The 21,082-nt window shown below is 48.5% G+C and overlaps 2 protein-coding genes across 3 annotated transcripts; both read right to left on the bottom strand.

The window, feature by feature from the left end:
- Positions 1-454: 454 nt before the first annotated feature.
- Phkg1 (phosphorylase kinase catalytic subunit gamma 1) lies at positions 455-13,808 on the bottom strand. Of its 2 annotated transcripts, XM_036171493.1 has the most exons (10): positions 13,630-13,808; positions 11,059-11,175; positions 10,259-10,437; positions 9,811-9,865; positions 6,235-6,300; positions 4,444-4,607; positions 3,009-3,099; positions 2,769-2,922; positions 1,777-1,902; positions 455-1,200 (listed from the first exon to the last, which is right to left on the bottom strand). In XM_036171493.1, exons 2-10 carry the CDS (start codon positions 11,139-11,141, stop codon positions 952-954), a joined length of 1,167 nt encoding a protein of 388 aa, XP_036027386.1. In that variant the 5' UTR covers positions 11,142-11,175; positions 13,630-13,808; the 3' UTR covers positions 455-951. The 2 variants fall into 2 exon arrangements, with proteins under 2 accessions (XP_036027386.1, XP_036027387.1); XM_036171494.1 differs by lacking the exons at positions 9,811-9,865; positions 13,630-13,808 and having other exon boundaries at positions 11,059-11,121.
- Positions 13,809-16,434: 2,626 nt separating this feature from the next.
- LOC118572811 (coiled-coil-helix-coiled-coil-helix domain-containing protein 2) lies at positions 16,435-21,082 on the bottom strand. Its single transcript, XM_036172691.1, has 4 exons — positions 20,941-21,082; positions 18,507-18,756; positions 17,005-17,155; positions 16,435-16,684 (listed from the first exon to the last, which is right to left on the bottom strand). The coding sequence occupies exons 1-4, from the start codon at positions 20,988-20,990 to the stop codon at positions 16,674-16,676; spliced, it is 462 nt and encodes a 153-aa protein (XP_036028584.1). The 5' UTR covers positions 20,991-21,082; the 3' UTR covers positions 16,435-16,673.

The following is a 21,082-nucleotide window of genomic DNA, read 5'->3' as shown; positions in this document are numbered from 1 at the left end:
GGGGCAGGCGGATCTTTGTGAGTTCGAGGCCAGCCTGGTCTACAGAGCGAGATCCAGAAAGGGCGCAAAGCTACACAGAGAAACCCTGTCTCGAAAAACCATAGATAGATAGATAGATAGATAGTAGATAGACAGATAGATGATCAATAGATAGATAGATAGATAGATAGTAGATAGATAGATAGATGATAGATAGATAGATAGATAGATAGATAGAAGAATAATTTTGAAAATAAATAAATACATAAAGGAGAAAGGCCAAGTGGTGGTGGTGGCGGCGGCGGCGGCGGCGGCGGCATCGCACACCTTTAATCCCAGAACTCGGGAAGGCAGAGCCAAACAGATCTCTGTGAGTTCGAGGCCAGCCTGGTCTACAAAGCAAGATCCAGGACAGGCACCAAAACTACACAGAGAAACCCTGTCTCGAAGAAAAAAGAAAAAAAAGAAAAAAAAAAAACAGAACAAAACAAAAGACAAAGAACCCAAGACCAAGACCGTGAGAAAGGTGCACAGCAGAGAAGCCAGACGGCTGGTAGCTCCTAGTGCACACGTGCTCTTGTCCTTCCATTCCTGCCTGACACGGCCTCAGCTGTGCTGGATTGATTGATTTGTTTGTTTACTTATTTATTTATTATTTATTTGTTTGTCATGCCGTAGATTGAACTCGGGGCCTTACACTCACCGCGGAGTTACATCCCCAGCCCTGTTTTTAATTTGAAACATTCATCACTAAGCTGCCCAGGCTGGCCCGGAACCTGGGGTCAGTCAACAGGCGTGCGCCGTCGCCCCCAGCCCCCTGTAATTACTGCTGTTTAATGGGAACGCCCTGCGCTTCTAGTGGGGAGCACAGGGTAGGGCCACCTGCTCCCACACAGAGGCCTATTTGGGGACGCCCCACAGTTCTGGGGGTGTCCGCTCTCTGCCTCCCCCCCCCCCCGCCCTGCTACCCCCTCAGAAGTCGTCCTCCTCGGCCAAGGAGAGGAGCACTGCCTTGGGTGTGTTCTCGAAGAGGGCAGCCCGATTCTGCTGCTGACCTTTCTTCACCCAGTGGCCGTATATTCGGAAAGCGTAGGCGTCGATGAGCCTCCGCAGGGGCCTCAGGGCATAGGGGTCCCGGATGACGATCTCCCTGGTTACCGGCTTCACCCGACGGTACTGGTAGTAGATCTTTACCGAGGCCAGCACGGTTAGACAGATCACCTGCAGGAGGGAGCACTGAGAACCCGCAGGCCAGCTTGTCCGAAAACCCGCGATGGCTTTGGGGACGCCCTTCAGGATGCCCCCTATATCCACACCTATCTACGAGATTTAGGCTAACAAGGTCAGTGGGCTGACGTTCCGTGCAACCAGAAATTGAATTGGAACAGTGGGTACAAAAGGAGGGGCAATTTGCCAAATGGTGGTGGCACACGTCTTTAATCCCAGCATTTGGGAGGCAGAGGCATGAGGATCTCTGAGTTCGAGGCCAGCCTGGTCTACAGAGTGCGTTCCGGGACAGCCAGAACTATACAGAGAAACCCTGTCTCGTGAAACAAAACAAACCAAAATTAAAAAAGCAAAGAAGAAAGAGAGAGAGGAAGGAAGGAAAGATAGGAAGGAAGGAAAAGAGAGAGAGAGAGAAAGAAAGAAGGAAAGAAAGAAAGAAGAAAGAAAGAAAAGAAAGGGAGCAATTCCAGAATCCTCCATGGTTTAAGGCTCCCGGAGCCTGGTGTCAGCAGGTGTAGGAGCCAACAGCAACCCCCCCCAAGACCCCGGGGCCAAGGTAAGTTTCAGTACCTTGAACTTCCCCCGGGGACTGAAGTGTCGCACTTCCTCCACCACGTACTGCTGGAAGAAAGGATGCGCCAGGGCCTCTTCTGCTGAGCAGCGGTCCTGGGGTTTCACCACCAAGAAGCGAGACACCTGTGAGAACAGAAGGGAGCTGAGGATACCCGGGCAGCGTTTTGGAAGACTCGGGGTGTGATGGTCAACCCTTATTGCCAACTTGATAGCATTTAGAAGCACTATGAAAACAGATCTCCGGACCTGTCAGTGAGGGATTGGTTAGAGGGGTGGAGGTGGGAAGCTCCACCCTAAATATGGGTGGCTCCATTTCCATGGGCTGGGGTCCTGGACTGAATAACAAGGAGAAAGTGAGCTGAGCACCAGCATCCGTCTCTCTGCTTCCCGACTGGATGCCACGTGATCAGTCTCCTCACACATCTGGAGCCATAAAGCACGAGCCAGAATTAAACCTTCCTTCCTTTAGCAGCTTCTTTTTTTTTTTTTTTTTTAATTTATTGATTTAGCTGGGCAGTGATGGCGCACGCTTTTAATCCCAGCACTTGGGTGGCAGAGGCAGGCGGATCTCTGAGTTCAAGGCCAGCCTGGTCTATAGAGTGAGTTCCAAGACAGCTAGGACTGTTTCACAGAGAAACACAGTCTCAAACAACCAAGAAAAAAATTATTTATTATGTATACACTGTTCTGCCTGCATGTATGCCTGCAGGCCAGAAGAGGGCACCAGATCTCATTACAGATGGTTGTGAACCACCATGTGGTTGCTGGGAATTGAACTCAGGACCTCTAGAAAAGCAACCAGTGCTCTTAGCCTCTGAGCCATCCCTCCAGCTTCTTAAATAGCTTTTGCTAGGTCTTTTGTAGCAGCAATGAGGCAAACTTCAGAGGGGTCCCTCCCGGAGATTCCTCCACTCTGGGGTATATGCTCCCCTAGTAGGGTGTTAGCCTCTCCCTTGACATCCGGGGAGCTGATGGGCGTGGCCTCTCACCAAGTCTTTCACTGTGTCTGAGTAGTCATCCCATTCTGGCGAGCCAAACTGGTATTTGCCATCCACGATCATCCTTAACATCAGCATCTGCTTCCGGTGCCAGAAGGGTGGGGAGCCAGCCAGCAGCGTGTACATGATGACCCCAGTGCTCCACCTGTGGGGTGGCAGGGTCTCACGTCACACTTAACCCCATGGGTAGGGGAGGCATGCCCACCTCCCACATCAACCCAGATCACTCACATGTCCACCTCCTTCCCGTAGCCAGGATGGCTGTCGTCCATGGAACACTGGATGATTTCGGGGGCCAGATAACTGGGGGTCCCACAGACCTCTGCAGGAACAGTCGTTATCAGGACAGGTTGACAGGAGCCCTCGGGGGAAGTCACCCAAGAAAGCCAAGAGATGGGACAGGAAGAGCGCTTGACAGGACTCTCCTATGCCACACTTGAGGGTGGCATCAGGGTACAGAGGCTCACAGAGCCACCTGTGGATTCCTAGGCCCATTCAGGCACCCGGCATGGCACTCAAGCTGTGGGAACCTCGGTCAATGGAGTCGTAGGGAGAGGACTTGAGTCAAGAGACATCTAGCCTCTGAAGTAGGATATTTTTTGGATTAATTTTTATTTTAAATTGTGTATGCATCTGTATGTGGATATGTACACATAGACAAAAATGCCCAACGAACTGAAGAGAGTCTGATCTAGAACTGGAGTGAGAGGTGGCTTTGAAAGTCTCCCTATGGCCGGGCGGTGGTGGCACATGCCTGTAATCCCAGCACTCGGGAGGCAGAGGTAGGCGGATCTCTGAGTCTACAGAGTGAGTTTTCAGAAAAGGTGCAAAGCTGCACAGAGAAACCCTGTCTCGAAAAACCAAAGGAAAAAAAAAAAAAGTCTCCTTATGTGTGTGCTGGGAACTGAAACTTGGGTTTTCTACATAAGGAATACATGCTCTTTTAAAAAAAAAATTCGCTGAGCGGTGGTGGCACACGCCTGTAATCCCAGCACTCGGGAGGCAGAGGCAGGTGGGTCTCTGTGAGTTCGAGGCCAGCCTGGTTTACAGAGCTAGTCCAGGACAGGCTCCAAAGCTACAGAGAAACCCTGTTTCAAAAAACAAAACAAAACAAAAAATAATTGATATGGGTGTCTTGGCTGCACTCATATCTGTGTATCCTATGTGTCTGGTGCCCAAGGAAGCCAGAACAGGGTATGGGATCCCCTGGAATTGGGAGAGTTGTGATCAGCAATGTGGATGCTGGGACTCTAACCTAGGTCCTCTGGAAGAGCAGCCTGTGCACTTAACTGCTGAGTCAGTTCTGGGAATTTTTTAAAAGTGTGTGTGTGTGTGTGTGGTGTGAAAGCTAGAAGTTAATGCCAGGTGCCTTCTTTGATTGCTCTTCCTCTTGTTTTTGAGGCAGGGTCTCTCACTGGCCTGGCACTGGCTGATTCAGGTAGACTGTCTGGCCAGCAATCCCCAAGGATCCTCCTAGCTGCCTGTCCAGTGCTGGAGACACATGGGCTCTGGGGATTCAAACTCATGTCCTCATGCTTCTGGACCCTGTTTTACCCACCAGGCCACCTCCTCAGCCACTGAAGGGGTAGAGTTTTTATTCTGGGGAGACATTCAGGCCACTTCCATCCCTGAGGACCCTCTGTGGGCCAAGGCCATGGTACCAGACCTCGGAGCCTCTCTCCCGGCTGCAGCTGGCAGGAAAACCCGAAGTCTGTGAGCTTGATGTTCATGTCATCATCTAGAAGGATGTTCTCCGGCTTCAGGTCCCGATGGACAATGTTGAGTTTGTGCAGGGTGCTGATCACCTCCAGCAGGGCCCGCATGATCTTTCTGAGGAGGCACATATGTGGCAATGGTTTATTTTTATTTATTTTATTGTTGTTGTTGTTTTTCGAGACAGGGTTTCTCTGTGTAGTTCTGGCTACCCTGAAACTCACTCTGTGGACCAGGCTGGCCTTGAACTCAGAGATCTGCCTGCCTCTGCCTCCCGAGTGCTGGGACTAAGGGTATGTGCCACCATGGCCAGTTTATGATTCCTGCTTGCTAGGTAAACACTTTAGCTGCTGAACTATGGCCTAACCCTATTTTTACTTTTCAAAACAAGGTGTCACATGCAACTCATGTAGGCCTTGAACTCATGATCCTCCTGCCTCAGCCTCCCTATAGTTGAAATTACAGACATTCATTACCAGTCAGTTTTAGTTTTTTGTTTTGTATTTTACCCCAGGTACTAGGGATGGAAGTCAGGGTTTTAAACATGCTGGGTTAGCACTGTACTACTGGGACACATACACATCCAGCCCATTGACTTTCTTTTCTTTTTGTTTGTTTATTTGTTGTTGTTTTTACAAGACAGAGTTTCTCACACAATAATCTTTCTTCCTTCCTTCCTTCCTTCTTTCCTTCCTTCCTTCATTTATGGTTCCTGTCCTGGATATCTCTCTGTAGACCAGGCTGGCCTTGAACTCAGAGCTCTGCCCCCTGAGTGCTGGGGTTAAAGGCATGTGCACTACCATCACCTGGTCTGTTTTCTGTTTTTTTGGTTTTCTGGGTTTTTTTTAGATTTATTTATTATTATGTATACAGTGTTCTGCCTGCATATATGCCTGCAGGCCAGAAGAGGGCACCAGATCTCATTACAGATGGTTGTGAGCCACCATGTGTTTGCTGGGAATTGAATTCAGGACCTCTGGAAGAACAGCCAGTGCTCTTAACTGCTGAGCCATCTGTCCAGCTGTTGTTGTTGTTGTTGTTTTAAATATATTGTATTTATTTATTTAATGTGTGTGTGTATGCCTGCGTGTACACCACATTCATATAGTGATCAGGTAGTCAGAAGACATCAGATTCTCTAGAAGTACAGTCACAGACATTTGTGAGCCACTGATAGGGGTCCTGGGAACCGAACCTGGGTCCTCTGAAAGAATAGCAAGTGTGCCAGGCGTGGAAGTGCAAGTTTTTAATGCCAACACTCTACAGGCAGAGAGGCAGCAGATCTCTGTGAGTTCAAGGCCAGCCTGGTCTTCATATCAAGTTCCAGGTCAGGCAGGGCTACATAGTGAGACCCCATCTCAAAAAAACCTATACAAGAGTAACATGTGCTCTTAACTGCTGAGCCATGTCTCCAGGCACACTGGCTTCATTTTTGGTTCTAGAATTGGGCAGAACTTCTACCATACAACGGAATTACGTGTTTCCCTACACATTACTCTTCCACTCACTGGGAAGAAGAGGCCAGGAGGCCAAAGCCCACATACCACCCTCACTACGGGCAATGGAGGATCGAGGATAGGCTGGGACAGTCTAGATTATCTAGACTGTAGACGAGCCAAGGAGCTGGGAGGTCACAGAAGCCAGCATGACCGCCCTGAAGCATGCACACCAGGCCTCCCACCAGACCACTGTGGTGCTGGCGCTACTACTTGGAGAAGGGATGGAGATGGCACATGCTCCTTACCTGGTTTCCTTCTCAGTCAAGGTGACTTTCTCAGTGAGGTAGTCAAAGAGTTCCCCTCTCTTCATCCTGTGGGAACAAAGTGTTCCTTACCTGCCCCCAGAACAGTGTGCCCACCCTGATGCCCTCAAAGACAAGGTGGGCTGTTCCTCTGAGGGAAGGAACCCCGGGGGAGGGAGTGGAGGAGTTGTCTGGGAAGAATTGAAAGAAAATCAAGAGGCTGAGAAAATGCAATGTCCCTGCCAGTGGAAATGCATGGCACGCTGGGATCTGTCAGCCCTGGGAGTGGGAGACAGGCATCGAAGTGTCTGGCCCAGGACCCCAGATCAAGAGGACCTGGGAATTTCTGTCAGGAAGTAAACAGAAAGCGTCAACAGTGTAAGTGTTGGGGAAGCCACGTTTGCCCGGTACATGAGAAAAGCCACCCGTGGCGGTGGCATAAACCTGTTATCCTAGTACTTGGTAAAGGACAGCCTGAGAATCAGAAATTCAAGGCCTGCCTCAGCTACATAATGAGTTGGAGACCAGCCTGGACTACATGGAACCCTGTCTCAAAAAATAGAAATGGGGATTGGAGAGATGGCTCAGCAGTTAAGAGCACTCGCTGTTCTTCTGGAGGACCTGGGTTTGGTTCCCAGCACCCAGGTCAAGCCATTCCTTACTGTCTCTAACTCGAGCTCCAGGGGATTCAAGATGGCCTCTGGCCTCCACAGGCACCTGCACTCGCTTGCACACACCCACATGCAGATACACACACACACACCTACATATAACTGAAGATAACAAAAATAAATGGTTTAAATAATGAAGGGACAGGCCAGTCCTGGTGGCGAAGGCCTTTAACCCCAGCACTTGAAAATGCCCTATAGGCTTACCTGCGGCTGGATTTTAGGGAGGCATTTTTCTCAATTGAGGCTCCCTCCTCTCCAGTGGCTCTAGCTTATGTCAAGTTGACATACAACTAGCCAACACAGAATGACTTTACTCCTCAGTAAGTCACAGTTAATTTAAGGACAGGATTTACTTGAGAAAATGATGTTTGTACTGTTGCAACATTTCCTATTGTGGTTGGTGAGCCCTTCAATATTTTCTGTTTCCTCTCTTCTCCTTATTACTTATATAAGAAAAATTGGAACCTGCCTGGGCTACCAAGTGAGTTCCAGGAAAGGCACAAAGCTACACAGGGAAACCCTGTCTCAAAAAAACAAAAAAGAAACAGAAAAAAAAAAAAAAATTGAGATTGGGTCTCACACTGCTGCCCAAGCTAGCCTCAAAGCCATAGCAATAATCCTCCTGCCTCACCCTCCTGAGTGCTTGGATTATAGGACTATGCCACTGTGCCCAGTTTTATCTTTTCCTATTTAACCACAAGATGGGCTCCTAGGCTCCCTCCCCGACCCAGCTGCGGGCATCCCTGCTGTATTCACAGGGTTCTGTCCTGCATGACCTTTTGGGGGCAGCTCAAATGTCTTTAACCTTTAGAGTGGTGATTTGGAGAAGCTATTTTTACTGGTGTCCCGAGGAGCCCTACAAGGTAAAACTAGATGGCTCTAGCAGCAACCACGTTCTAGATCAGAAAGCTAAAAAGACTGAACTGAGTATTTTGGGGTTTTTGTTTTCTGAGACAAGGTGTGACTATGTAGCACAAACCGGCTTCAAACTTTGGCCTCCCAAGTGCTGGCATTGCAGATATGTGCCACCACCAAACCCAGCTTTGAAGAGCAATTTCCTCTCCTTCCTCCCCTCTACCCTCCTGTTCTCCCTCCCCTCCCACACACCCCCTTCCTTGGTTTGTTTGTTGTTTTTGTTTTGGAGATAGGGTCTCTGTATGTACTCTGACTGGCCTGGAATTCACTGTTGGCCAGACAGGCCCCAAGATTCACCATCTTCTGCCTTCCAAGTGTTGGGATTAAAGGCCTGCAACCACCATGCCTAGAGGAAATTTTTTATTTTCTTTCTTTTTCCTTTCTTTCTTCTTTCCTTCCTTCCTTCCTTCCTTCCTTCCTTCCTTCCTATCTTTCTTTCTTTCTTTCTTTTTCTCTCTCCCTTCCTTCTTTCCTTCATCAGCATCATAATTATTATTATTATTTTTTTTTTTTTTTTGAGATAGGGTTTCTGTTCTGGAACTCACTATATAGTCCAGGCTGGCCTCGAACTCAGAGAACTACCTGCCAATGCCTCTCAAAGGCATGTATCACCTCTGCCCATTTTTTTTTTCCAAACAGAAACTGATCACAAGTCTCCAGTGCGCAGTTCACATGCAGTTTGTATAGTTATCATTGCTCGTTCCATTTTGTTCTTTTGAGACAGTCTTGTTGTGTAGCCCAGGGTGGGCTGATACGCCTTGGCTGGCCATGAACTTGAAGTCACTCTCCTGTCTCTGTTTCTGAGAGCTGAGACAACAAGAGTGTGCTGCTATGCCAGGTTTTGTGTGGCTCATATTTGATGCTTAGTGGCAAGGACCTCCTGTCCCTCATCCTGTTGGTGTGAACACAGTGATGATACTGGTCTTGGAACATCAGAATGTCATCTCACCACTGGTTTCTCCCTTCCATACTCCCTGCGTCCTCTTCCCACTCTCTCCTCCCTCAACTCATCCCCAGAGACCAACTAGTACCAGGGCTGGAGGTCATGCCTGTAATTTCAGCACTCTAGAGGCTGAAGCAGGAGGATCATGAGTTCAAGGTCAGCCTGGGCTAAGAGCAAGTACCAGAGCAGACTGGCCTTCATAAAGAGATGTTGCCTCCCAAGAAAAGAAAGGAAGAAATGGCCAAGCAGTGGTGAACACCTTTGATCCCAGCACTCTGGAGGCAGAAGCAGGCAGATCTCTGTCAGTTTGAGGCCAGCCTGGGCTACAGAGTTCCAGGAAAGCCAGAGCTACACAGAGAAACTCTGTCTTGAAAAACCAAACAAACAAACAAACAAAAAAAAAAACATATAATCTAAGAAAAAAAACCATAATCAAATTGAAACCAGGCATGGTGGCAAACCCCTTAACCCCAGCATTTGGGAGTCAGATGCAGGTGAATTTAAGGCTAACCCGGTCTACATAGCAAGTCCAGAGCTACCCAAAAGTACCCTGTCTAAAAGACATTTTTTTTTAGCTGAGAATCGAACCCAGGGCCTTGTGCTTGCTAGGCAAGTGCTCTACCACTGAGCTAAATCCCCAACCCCTAAAAGAAATTTTTTAAATTAAGAAAATAAGCTGGGCAGTGGTAGCACTTGGGAGGCAGAGGCAGGTGGATCTGTGTGAGTTCCAGGCCAGCCTAGTCTACAGAGTGAGTTCCAGGAAGGTCACCAAAGCTACACAGAGAAACCCTGTCTCAAAAAAGCAAAAACAAAAACAAAAACTACACACACACACACACACACACACACACACACACACACACACACCATCCATAAATGGTATTCTAGGTTTCAACCCTGGCAGAGTGGCCCTGAGTCAGCTGTTGATTTTGGCTGGTATTTCATCATGGGGGTTGGGGAACTGATGCTGCCCCCATAAAAACCTGGCAGGGACCCATGGAGGGCTTCCTAAGCCCCAGGGTAGTGGTGGCTCCAGGGTTGGGTACTTACAGGTCAAATACCAAGAAGAAGAAAGTGTTGGTCTCGTAAGTGTCCTTCAGCTGTACTGAAATGGAAAAGGCTAGCTGGTCTCAAGGAGCAGGGGGGCCTTGGCAGGGGCCACAGGGCACAGGGACCAGACAGGCTGGCTTCAAAGTCAGGAGTGGGAATGTGATGGGGTTCCAGGGCAATCACTGAGGTGTGGGAAGTATCCTTTCCTCATCTGCACCCACTCCCAACCTGTCTATACCCACCCTGTCTGAGTAGCGAGGGTGGCACCTATGATCTCCAGCTGCGACAATGGGCTGGCAGAACCACCGAGGACAAGGTGAAGGTGCATGAGTATAGCTGGTCACGAGATGGTGCCTATGCCCTGACTTGGGTCGTTAGGGCAGAATCGCTACGAAGCACACAGCCATGGCTTGTGCCAGGGGTAGTGGGGCTGGGAGGATCCACTCACTGATGTTGGGGTGTCCCGAGACCTTCTGCAGGATGTCCACCTCCTTCAGTGTGGCTTCCCGGAGCTCCTGCACCTCCTCCGAGCTGAAGCTGCCTCCGCCTGTGATGTCGATGATTTTCACTGCATATTCCTGGCATGTAGGTTTGTGGATACAGCGCCTGACCACGCTGCTGACCCCCCTGTGGGCAGAGGATAGAGAGATGGTCTCGGGACCCCACACTTCAGAGGAGTCCCTTACCAAAGGCAGGACAGGGACTAGAGAGAAAGCTCTGCAATGAAGAACACTTGGGCTGGGCCGTGGTGGTGGCGCACGCCTTTAATCCCAGCACTCGGGAGGCAGAGGCAGACGGATCTCTGTGAGTTCAAGGCCAGCCTGGGCTACAGAGTGAGTTCCAGGACAGGCTCCAAAGCTACACAGAGAAACCCTGTCTTGAAAAAACAAAAAACAAACAAACAAAAAAAGAGAACACTTGTTGCTCTTTCAGAGGACCAGGGTTCAGTTCCCAGCACCCACATAGCTACTAACAACCGTCTGAAATTCCAGGGGATCCAACACCCACTTCTGACCTGTAAGAACACCAGACAAGCATGTGGTGTACAACATAAGGGCAGAACCCTTATACTCATAAAATAACAAAATCAACCAGCAAATCAAAGGCACAGATGTTCTGCCCTGTGTTATAGGGCATACTTCCCCTCTCACCCAAAAGGGACAGAAATGGGGCCAGTGCTGAGGGTGGTGACAATCTTTCTGATCACAGAGCTGAGGTCAGGATCTCTGCAGGAGGGCCGGGTCTTACCTGCCCAAGATCTCCTTGGGTTCATAGTGCTCATAGAAGCTCTGTGCAGAATGGGAGTCAGGGAGGGCCTCATCCCGGGTCATGCTCAAGTGGGTCTCAGGGGGATTCCCAGGGCCTCTGAAAAGGTACAGAAAGCAGTCAGCTCCCCACCCCTCCACCTCTTTTTCTTTCTTTCTTTTCTTTCTTTCTTTCTTTTTTTTTTTTTTTTTTTTTTTGAGACTTGGTTTCTCTGTGTAGCCCAGGCTGTCCTGGAACTCACTTTGTAGACCAAGCTGGCCTTGAACTCAGAGACTCACCTACCTCTGCCTCCCAAGTGCTGAGATTAAAGGCATGAGCCACCAGGGCCTGTCTCTTTTTCTTTTTTAAGATTTTTTTTTTTAAAGAAAGCATATAGGGCTGGGCAGCAATGGCCCCACGCCTTTAATCCCAGCACTCAGGAGGCAGAGGCAGGCGGATCTCTGTGAGTTTGAGGCCAGCCTGGGCTACAGAGTGAGTTCTAAGACAACTAGGGCTACACAGAGAAACCCGGTGTTGAAAATAAAACAAAATACACACACTGAAAAAAGTAAACAAGCAAAGGCTAAGTGCCCAACTTGGTCTACCTAGCAAGTTCTAGGCCAGCCAGGGATACATGAGACCTTGTATCAATAAAAAAAATTAAAAAAAAAAAAATGGGAAGGGAATACTGGAAAGAAAGCTCAGTAACTAAAAGCACAGGCTGCTCTTTCATCAGAGGATCCTGGTTCGAATCCCAATGCCCACGTGGCAGCTTGCCACCATCTGTAATTCTATTTGCTGGGGATGTGACATCTTCTTCTGGCCTCCATGGGGACCAGCCATACAAGAAGTATACAGACAAAACATCCATACACATAAAATCAAAATAATCTTACAAAAGAAAGCCAGGCACTGTATCAGAGCTGGGTGAGGGATTGTGGGTCTCAGCCTCTGGCATCAATCCCATTAGACCGATGACTAGGCCTTCCTGCCCCCTGCCCAGCCAGCACAGGTGTGTGGTAATTGCCGAGTATAATTCAATTGACAGGTGATCCATTGGCACAGGCCTTCACAGATGGAATGCCCTAGATCCTACTTAACAATGGCCAGGAAGCCCTGGGTAGTCCTGGAGCAGTAGTGTGGACAATACAGTAGATTCATTTTTTTTTTTTTCTTTTGGAGACAGGGTCTCACCACACAGTCCTGGCTGGCCTAAAACTCAGAGATTCACATGCCTCTTCCTCCCAAGTGCTGGCATTAAAGGCATGTGCCTCCACCCCTGGCATGAGTCAGTAACTATTATTATTATTATTATTATTATTATTATTATTATTATTATTATCCACCCCTGGCATGAGTCAGTAACTATTATTATTATTATTTTATTATTATTAACTTTTGGTTTTTGAGACAGGGTTTCTCTGAGTAGCCGTGGCTGTCCTGGAACTCACTCTGTAGATCAGGCTGGCCTTGAACTCATAGAGATCTGCCTGCCCCTGCCTCCCTAGTGCTGGGATTAAAGCTGTGCACCATCACTTCCCTGCTCTCTTTTTTTTTTTATTTTTTGGTGCTGGGGATAGAACCCAGAGCCTTGCACACGGTAGGCAAGCACTCAACCACTGAGCTACATACACCCTCAGCCCAGAGTCAGGGTGGTCAAGCTTGGACGTGGAGAAGATAACAGGGTCCATTGTGTCACAGGAACATAGAAGCTCCTCCTACCAGGAAACTGAACTCCTGCTTCAGACCCAGGGTTTGAGAAAGGCAGAAAATCCCCCAGCAACAGGAAGAGGCAAGCAGGCAACAAGCACATGCTTCTGGTCCACTTCTGTGAGCCCCAAAAGGCCTGGTCTCCCAATCTGCTGACCAGCCAAGTAGCATTCCTGGCAGCCTCAAGCTGGCTCTTGTAGGAAGCATGGTGTCCCAGCTACTGGGTGCCTGGTTACCAGAAGAAGGTTTAGAATAACAATCGTCTCCTTTGCCAATAGCAGGAACCTGGCCTGTGCACATCAACAGCCAACAGAACCCGAAGGTGTTAGTGTCCCTTAACAAGCCTGTTTGCTGAAAAGGTCACTCTAAAACCCCCAAAATGGGCATCCGTGCCCCTCACTTATTATGAGGGCCACACCAGATCCCTTGCATGGGTACAGAGCCATTCTGGGTCCATACCAGGATGCCATCCCGAACCAGGCTGGCCAAATTCTGGCTGCACTCACTTTTTCTGATAATGTGTGTGTCCATCCCCCCCTGCCACCCGCCCAAGCTCTTAAGGATTGGCCGGAGCCAAGGATGGGTCTCTATTGACTATTCTACTAACTCATTACACTTGTGCCAAGATTCCCTGCGGGGAGAGGGGGCGTGTCCTAAATAAGAGGAGGTGGTCCCATGTTTTGGAACCTGCTCTCCCTCCCAGCTAGCTAGTCAAACAGCTTAACCAGCCACATGATCTGTAGGCAACTGCCTGACAGACAGGTGTTCTGAGAACCCGCGCTCTCCCAGGTCCGAGGAGAAATGTGCCAGATTTGAGGCTTTCCGTCTTTGCCTCAAAACCCCAACTGCCGCCTCGCTACTCACCGTTATGTCCTTGTAGGGTCTTGAATGAAAGTAACGAGTCCCGAGGTCCCGGAGCCCTCGGGAGACGGGACCACGAAGGACTGAAGCTGTGTCCTGAGCAGACACTTGTGGTTGGAGTTGCTATCTTTCTCCTCTCCTGGGACTTGGTACTTGGTGATGGAAGGCTGGCCTGCCAAAAATAAACCACAACTGCAAACCCGGGATGTAGGCCAAGGTCCAGTAGGGCTAGGCCTGGGGCAGAACTGCATCAAGGGTGCCACCTTGTGGAGGCTGGGGAAGGCGCAAGTGGCTTGGGAGCAGGCTAAGCCTGTTTTTTGCTTTTAAAAAAGATCTATTTATTTATTATTAATACAGAAGAGGGTGCCAGATCTCATTACAGATGGTTGTGAGCCACAATGGGGCTGCTGGGAATTGAACTCAGGACTTCGGGAAGAACAGTCAGTGCTCTTAACCTCTGAGCCATCTCTCCAGCCCTGTTTTTTTGTTTTTTGTTTTTGGGGACAGGGTTTCTCTGTGTAGCTTTGCGCCTTTCCTGGAACTCACTCTGTAGATCAGGCTGGTCTCAAACTCACAGAGATCCGCCTGCCTCTGCCTCCTGAGTGCTGGGATTAAAAGCGTGAGCCACCACTGCCCAGCTTTTTGTTTTAATTATGTGTATGTGTGCACATGAGTGCAGATGCCTGGAGAGGCAAGGTGTTGGATTCCCCTGGAGCTGGAGTTTTAGATGGTTTTAGCTACCTGATGTTGGTGCTGGAAACAAACTCTGGAAAAACAGTATATGACCTTACTGGATGAGCCAGTTCTCAAGCTGTTTTGTTGTTTAAAATTTATGTGTATGGATCTTTTGCTGGCAATATGTATGTGTACCACAGGAATGCCTTATACCCTCATAAGTCAGAAGGCATTGGATCCCCTGGAACTGGAGTTATAGACTGTTGTGTGCCAGTGTATGAGTCTGGAAACAGAACCCAGAACCTCTGAAAGAGCAGCAAGTGCATCCATCTCTAGGGCCTGGCAACACCGGCTTTGAAAGGAACGTACTGGTGTTTTTAGAGTCTTGCTTGCTACACAGCTCTGACAACTCTCAAATTTGCCCTCCTGCATTTGCCTGTGTGCCAGAATTACAGGTGTGCACCACCAGGCATGACAGTGACCTTGTATTTCTCCTCTGATTCAGCACATTTGACTCACCCACACAGAGACATGGCTCAAATTTGTGGCAATCCTCTTGCCTGCTTCCCAAGTACTGGGATTACGTGTACCACCATGCCCAGTTCGGTTTAAATCTGGAGCAATCCCTGAGAACAGGGCTAGAGTTTGAAGCACTGTGACAAAGCTTTCCTGAGGTGCTGGGTTCAATACCAAGCACAGAAGGGTGTGAGTTTAGCCTAGTGTTGCAAGAATTAGGAATATCCAAACTACAGAGGAAATACCTTTATGGATTATGGTTTTAAACTGTGGATGGTAGCATCAGTCTCTAATGTCAGCATTGGGAGGCTGATGTAGGATAACCAGTTAGGCCAATTTGGACTACCTAAAGAAACCCTATCTCAAAGGAAACAAAAGGCTTCAGCCAACTTAGAGCAGTGACACACAGTAATGGTGTGGCCACAGGAGGCCCATCCCAAATGTCTTATTTCCCCACTTGATCTGCAGGCATGGCTGAGGATAGTCCCCAGAGCCTGCTGAATGCTAGGCAAGCATGCTGCCACATAGGCTCACACCTGTTCCCTAACACATCATTAAGCATGTGGTAAAAGTAAACAAAAATCTACAAAGTCTTTTCCATTAGATGGTTAAATAAGACTCCACATAGCAGGGTAATGTGAGGCAGGCCTTTAGTCCCAAGAGGAAGAGGTAGGCAGATGTGTGAGTTCCAGGACAGCAGCTAAGGCCATTACTTAGAGAAACTGCCTTAAAAAAAAAAAAGACCCCATATGAAAATGTAGAGGCTAGAGATATGGTTCGGTGATTAGGAACACTGTCTCTTAAAGAACTCAGGTTGTTTTTAGCACCCACATGGATACTCTCAACTGTTTGCCAACTCCAGTTCCAGGGGAGCTAGTTTTCTGGCCTCTGAGAGAACTACACCCACGGTACACTTATATACACCCAGGCAAAATACTCACACATGAAACAAAAAACTTGTAAATAAGCCTTCAGACAGAAATGAAAAAATGTGCTCAAAGTTGTAGCCTGCTCTCAAAAGTTGTACTCTGTGCCAACTGCTTGACTGTGAGGCCATGCTCTGACCACAGTGAGGCACAGGACCCCTTTGCCATCGGACTAAAAACAAAGAGGGATCTTTGGTGGGTATGCTTGCCTGTAGGATTACACATTGCTATGCAACCTTCTAGTAGAAGTAAAACTTTTTTTTTTTTAAAAGAGATTTTATTTATTATGTATACAGAAGAGGGCGCCAGATCTCATTACAGATGGTTGTGAACCACCATGTGGTTGCTGGGAATTGAACTCAGGACCTCTGGAAGAGCAGTCGGTGCTCTTAACCTCTGAGCCATCTCTCCAGCCCAGAAGTAAAACTTTTATGGGACCCTGGACCTGCAGCAGCTAAAACCATTTCAATGAGCAGCATGACTGATGAGCTTTATGAAGTAGCAATGGAATAATTTTATGTTAGGGGTCACGAGGACACAAGGAAGTGTATTAAAGGGTCCGGCATTAGGAAGGCTGAGAACTACTGGACTAGATAAACCTAGAGGCATGCTGTGCTCTTGTACAAACTCCATTATGTTGAACAGACACTGGTAACTTATGACCGTAGTACAATAAGGACACTACCACACCTCAGAAGAGAACAACTTTATTTTCATTACCTCACAAAAAAACACAGTTGGTTCAAGGAGGCCATCACTTGCCCAGTCCCAACACTACTACAGGCCTCAGTGAATATCTACACAATTAGAACTCTTTAATAGCTATTCTCAAGCAATGGAGCTATTAGAAAGGTTTAGTCAGGGTCCACACTTGCACTGTCAATTATGTAGAGCCCATTTCAATTTCTTCAGTTCCAATCAACTTCTTGATTAGATCAAACCTGTTAAAAGAAAAGGTTAAGGTTAGAAGATAACCAACCATGCCCAGAGATATTGTTTTCTTTTCCAAGACATTTAAGTCTTTCCTTCAACCAAACCAATTCCACCCTTGCCACAACTAAGACATGGTGCATGCGTTTCTAGAGACGAAGGTCTGAAACAGAAATTTAGCCAACAAAGAGTTCTAACCATTTTGGACAAGATCCCCTTCCCCACACTCGCCCACCAGGATGAAAAACCGAACACAAGCATTGTAATAATGGACAGTAAACTGTTGAAAGGTTCAGGACTGTCCCTCTGAGCAGACAGACAGGTCACCTACCATTTGCAATTCTGCACTGCCGCAACACCTCGTTGAAGCCTTCGCAGAGCTTGACGTCACTCTGGTTCTGGGCACATTCCAGAAACTGTTTGATCTCAAGAGAGCAAGGCCCAAAAGACTGCTGGTTCACCAGCTGGGTTCCCTGGGGCTCCTGCCAAGGCACAATATTAGGTACTCCTGAGAAGTTTGCTCAGACAACACAAGGCTCTGGACTTGACCCCAACATTGTAATCACAAAGTAAAAAATTAAAAAATGGAAAAAAAAATAAAAACAGCCAGGCTGTGGTAGTAGTGCACGCCTATAATCCCAGAACTCAGAGGTAGCAGTTGATGGATCTCCGTGTGCTCAGGGCCAGCCTGGCATAGAGAACTAGTTCCAGGACAAACAAGGCTACACAAAAACCCCCTATATCAAAACAAACAACTTGGCTAGGGATTCAATATAAGACTGTGTACTTGGCCCTGGGTTTGATCCTCAGCACTACAAACATATTTACAAGATAGTGAACCATTCTTAAGGAAAAATAGGACTATTATGGGAAAGGGATGGGTGAAAACTTCAGATACACCAGATTTCAAGAAATTACATGCTCCTTAGATGGGAAAATCTACATGGGGGTGGGGGGGGAGCGCAAAAAATATCAGGTAAGGGGTCATAGACTATGAAAGGGACTTGTGATTATGTAACCGAGACAGAACTCAAAGCCAGGCCTCGTAGCTGTAACTCCAACACCTGAGAAGTCAACCCGGAAGACTGCTGCAAGCTTGAAGCCAGCCTGGTCCAACACTTTGTCTCCAAGTGAACCAACAGGAATCCAGAATAAGTGTAGCCAAGAAAAACCTTTAGCAGTCAAGGCAGGAGGATTGCCATTGAGTTCAAGGCTAGCTAGCTTGAGTGAGGTCCTCTCCAAAACAAAAATCATCTAAAGGGGAAAATGGCCATCCTATAGTAGGTTGGGCTGGACTGTTGTAATTCCACAATCTGTTCTACTTGCTGATGCTCGCCTAAGGGTCTAACTCAATCCACACCATGTGGCTTTTGTGTGTGATGCTCCCATGTGAGTGGGAGGGTGGGTGTGCCCACAGAAGGCCAACCAAGACCTGAGGTGCCTTCCGTCTGCCGCTCTCCACCCTATTGCCTTGAGACAGGGCTTCTCACTGAAACGGTCGTTTCATCTGCCAGCCAGGCTGTGGGAGCTGCTTGTCTCCCCTCCATGATGCAGAACTTACAGATATGGATGGCTAGGCTATGCCTGACTTTTTGTGGGGTCATGGGATTTGAACTCAGGTCCCCACAGCTTCAGAATAAGTGCTTATTCACTGAGCCATACCCCCTGCAACCTCCACTTAAAAAAAGCTGGGGAGGGCACAAAACTCTGTACTTCAAGTATTGTGGGTCCTAAAATCAAACACATGGGCCTACATCAAAGATGCTTACCAGCTGACAAGAAGTTTTCTCAGAAAAGAAAAACACAGAAAGGAAAAGCTGCCCCAAACCTTACCTGGTAAGTGATGTCAGGCCTTGCAGGCTCAGCATTACCACCTCCACTGAAGCCCCCAGTGATGGCATGACCCAGGGTGTGCCCCACTGCAGAGCCTACAGCCACACCAGCTGCAGTGGTGGCCATCTGGGCCATCAGGCCTGGCTGCCTGGGTGCAGCAGCAGGTGAGCCAACTGCAGATGGGGCAGCTGCTGCTGGAGGATGAGCTGCAGGTGCTTGTCTGGGAGCAGCCCTCATCTGAGGGGCCCGGCTAGGGAAGAGAAGAACAAAACCCATCAGTTCCCACTTCCAGATGGCTTTGCAATTTACTGAAGAAATGCAAGCAGCCAGGTTCGGTGGCCTCACCTGTAATGCCAGCACTGGGCTGTTAGAGACAGGAAGAACCAACAGGCCAAAGTCATCTCAGCTACACACTGATTTCTTCCTCTTCTATAGTATTAGTTTTCCAGAATGTAATAATCACAACATGTCTCCCCTCCCTTTCCTCCCTCCACACCCCCTCCCATATGTATACCCCTCTTGATGATTTCAAATAACCGGCCCCAGTCTGTAGGTTCCTTGTATGTGTATGTTTTCAGGGCTGACCTCTTGGTACTGGGTGACTAATGGGTGTGCTCTCGCTGGGGAACTCTATTTCTCCTGCTCTCAGCATTCCTTAGGTGCTTCTAGTTCCTCATGCAGGTTGAGGCCTTGTGGACCTTTCACCGTACACTCTGGAGTATCTACTGCCATCCTTGTTCTAACTGTGATTAAGGCCAGCCTGAGAAAGGATACCCTCCTCTCAAAAACCAAAACCAACCAACCAAACACCAGCCAAAACAACAGTAGCTCTGACCCCGTGACTCCTCCTACATCAGCCTCACCCAGTGGGGGGATTACAAGCATTTGTCACCCTGCCTGGCCTCAGTTTAAATCTATCTAAATTTATTGTTATATTTTATGTGGATGATTGTTTACATGTATGTCTGTGTTCTACTTGAATGTCAGAAGAGGGCTTTGCATCACCTGGACCTGGACTTATAGATGGTTTTGAGGGGCCATGTGGGTGCTGGGAATCAAACCTGTATCCTCTGGAAGAGTGATGGATGCTCTTAACTATAAAGCTAACTTTTCAGCCTCATCTTAAATCTGTCTGCTTGATTTTGGAGACAGTTTTTTCTGTGTGGCCCTGTCTCCCAAGTACTGGAGTTAAAGGCGTGTGCCACAACTGCCTGGTATCATTTTAAACCTTCAAATATCCATACCACCCACATTCAAGAGAACAGCCAGGGCTACACAAGGAGACCCCATCCCAGAAAAATAAGCAAATAATTAGAGGTTGGGAAGCTGGATGAAAGGCCTCACTGGGGAAAGGTGCTTGCTGCCAAACCTGACAACTTGAGTTTGATCCCTGGAATCCACAAAGAAGTTAACAACCAACTACCACAAGTTGCCCTGTGACCTTCACACAGGTACACAAACACAGTCAGCTGGGTATTGTATGCTGGCCCACCCTTGAATTCCAGCATTCAGAATGCAGAGGCAGGTGGATCTCTGAGTTCCAGGACGGCCAGGGCCACAGTGAAACCCTGTCTCAAAGAAACAAAATAAACCACCAACCCAAACCAAAAAGAAAAAAATCGGGGAATGTGGTCTGTCTGAACTGCAACTTTTATTAATTAATTTTATCTTTCCGTTTTTAGAGCCAGGGTCTCTCCATAGATAGTTCCGCTAGGCTTGAACTGGTGGCAACTCTTGCCTTTGGGGAGAGACAGAGGCATGGGAGGTGTGGGGGGGGAGACTATCTTGGTGGTAGATGGGACATTCCCCTACCATTTACACAGCACTCTGGTTCCCTCCCAGTATGGCCACAATGTTAAACTTTCTACTATCTTCCCCCTCTAAGTGGGACATCTGGAATCTGGATGCTGTAACAATTTGCTACTTATGTTCACGTGGCAGCTATCTCAACAGACCGTTTGCCATTGTTAGATCTTCTGGACCAAAGTGGTGGAAGGAGAGAACTCTAAACTCTGGGCTCGCCACACCAGGGCCCGTACACAAATGTTTAAAAAAAAAAAAAAACATTCTAAAGACCTTTAGAGCCTGTAAGCCCATCCGTGGGGAAGCGGAGTCGGGGAAAGCAAAGAAGGCCAGCCAGGCCGATAATACGAAGTTCAAGGCTAGCCCCAGGGCCTCAACAACACAGCGAGACAAACCACCCCAAGAGCTTCTTCACCTCCGCCGTTCTTCCCCCGCCGCCTCGTAGACGATGTCCTCTAAGGCCCTTCCCCCAAGCAGTCTAGGAAAAAGGTCACGCTTTGGGGCCGTTCTCGCCGATCCCCTCCCGATCGCTCGCACCGTCTCGCCACCCGCCGCTCTCCGGCTGTGGAAGCTCGCCCCGGCCGCCTGCGCTCAACCCGCCCCCCGTCCCCCGGCTCCAGGAGGGTCTCACCTGGCCGGAGGGGCCACCCGGGAAGAGCGGCTTCGGCTTCCACGCGGCATCGTAGGTGCTCACACTCTCGGAGCTCAGGAAACGACTAACTGCGAAACGCCCACGGGTGTCCGGCAACTTCTACCAAGGAGAGCGGAAGGCG

The sequence above is a fragment of the Onychomys torridus genome, chromosome 22 (genome assembly GCF_903995425.1).
Source record: "Onychomys torridus chromosome 22, mOncTor1.1, whole genome shotgun sequence".
In the NCBI taxonomy this organism is placed as follows: domain Eukaryota; kingdom Metazoa; phylum Chordata; class Mammalia; order Rodentia; family Cricetidae; genus Onychomys; species Onychomys torridus.
Note: the sequence above shows the minus strand (reverse complement) of the source record. Positions and strands in the feature narration are given on the sequence as shown.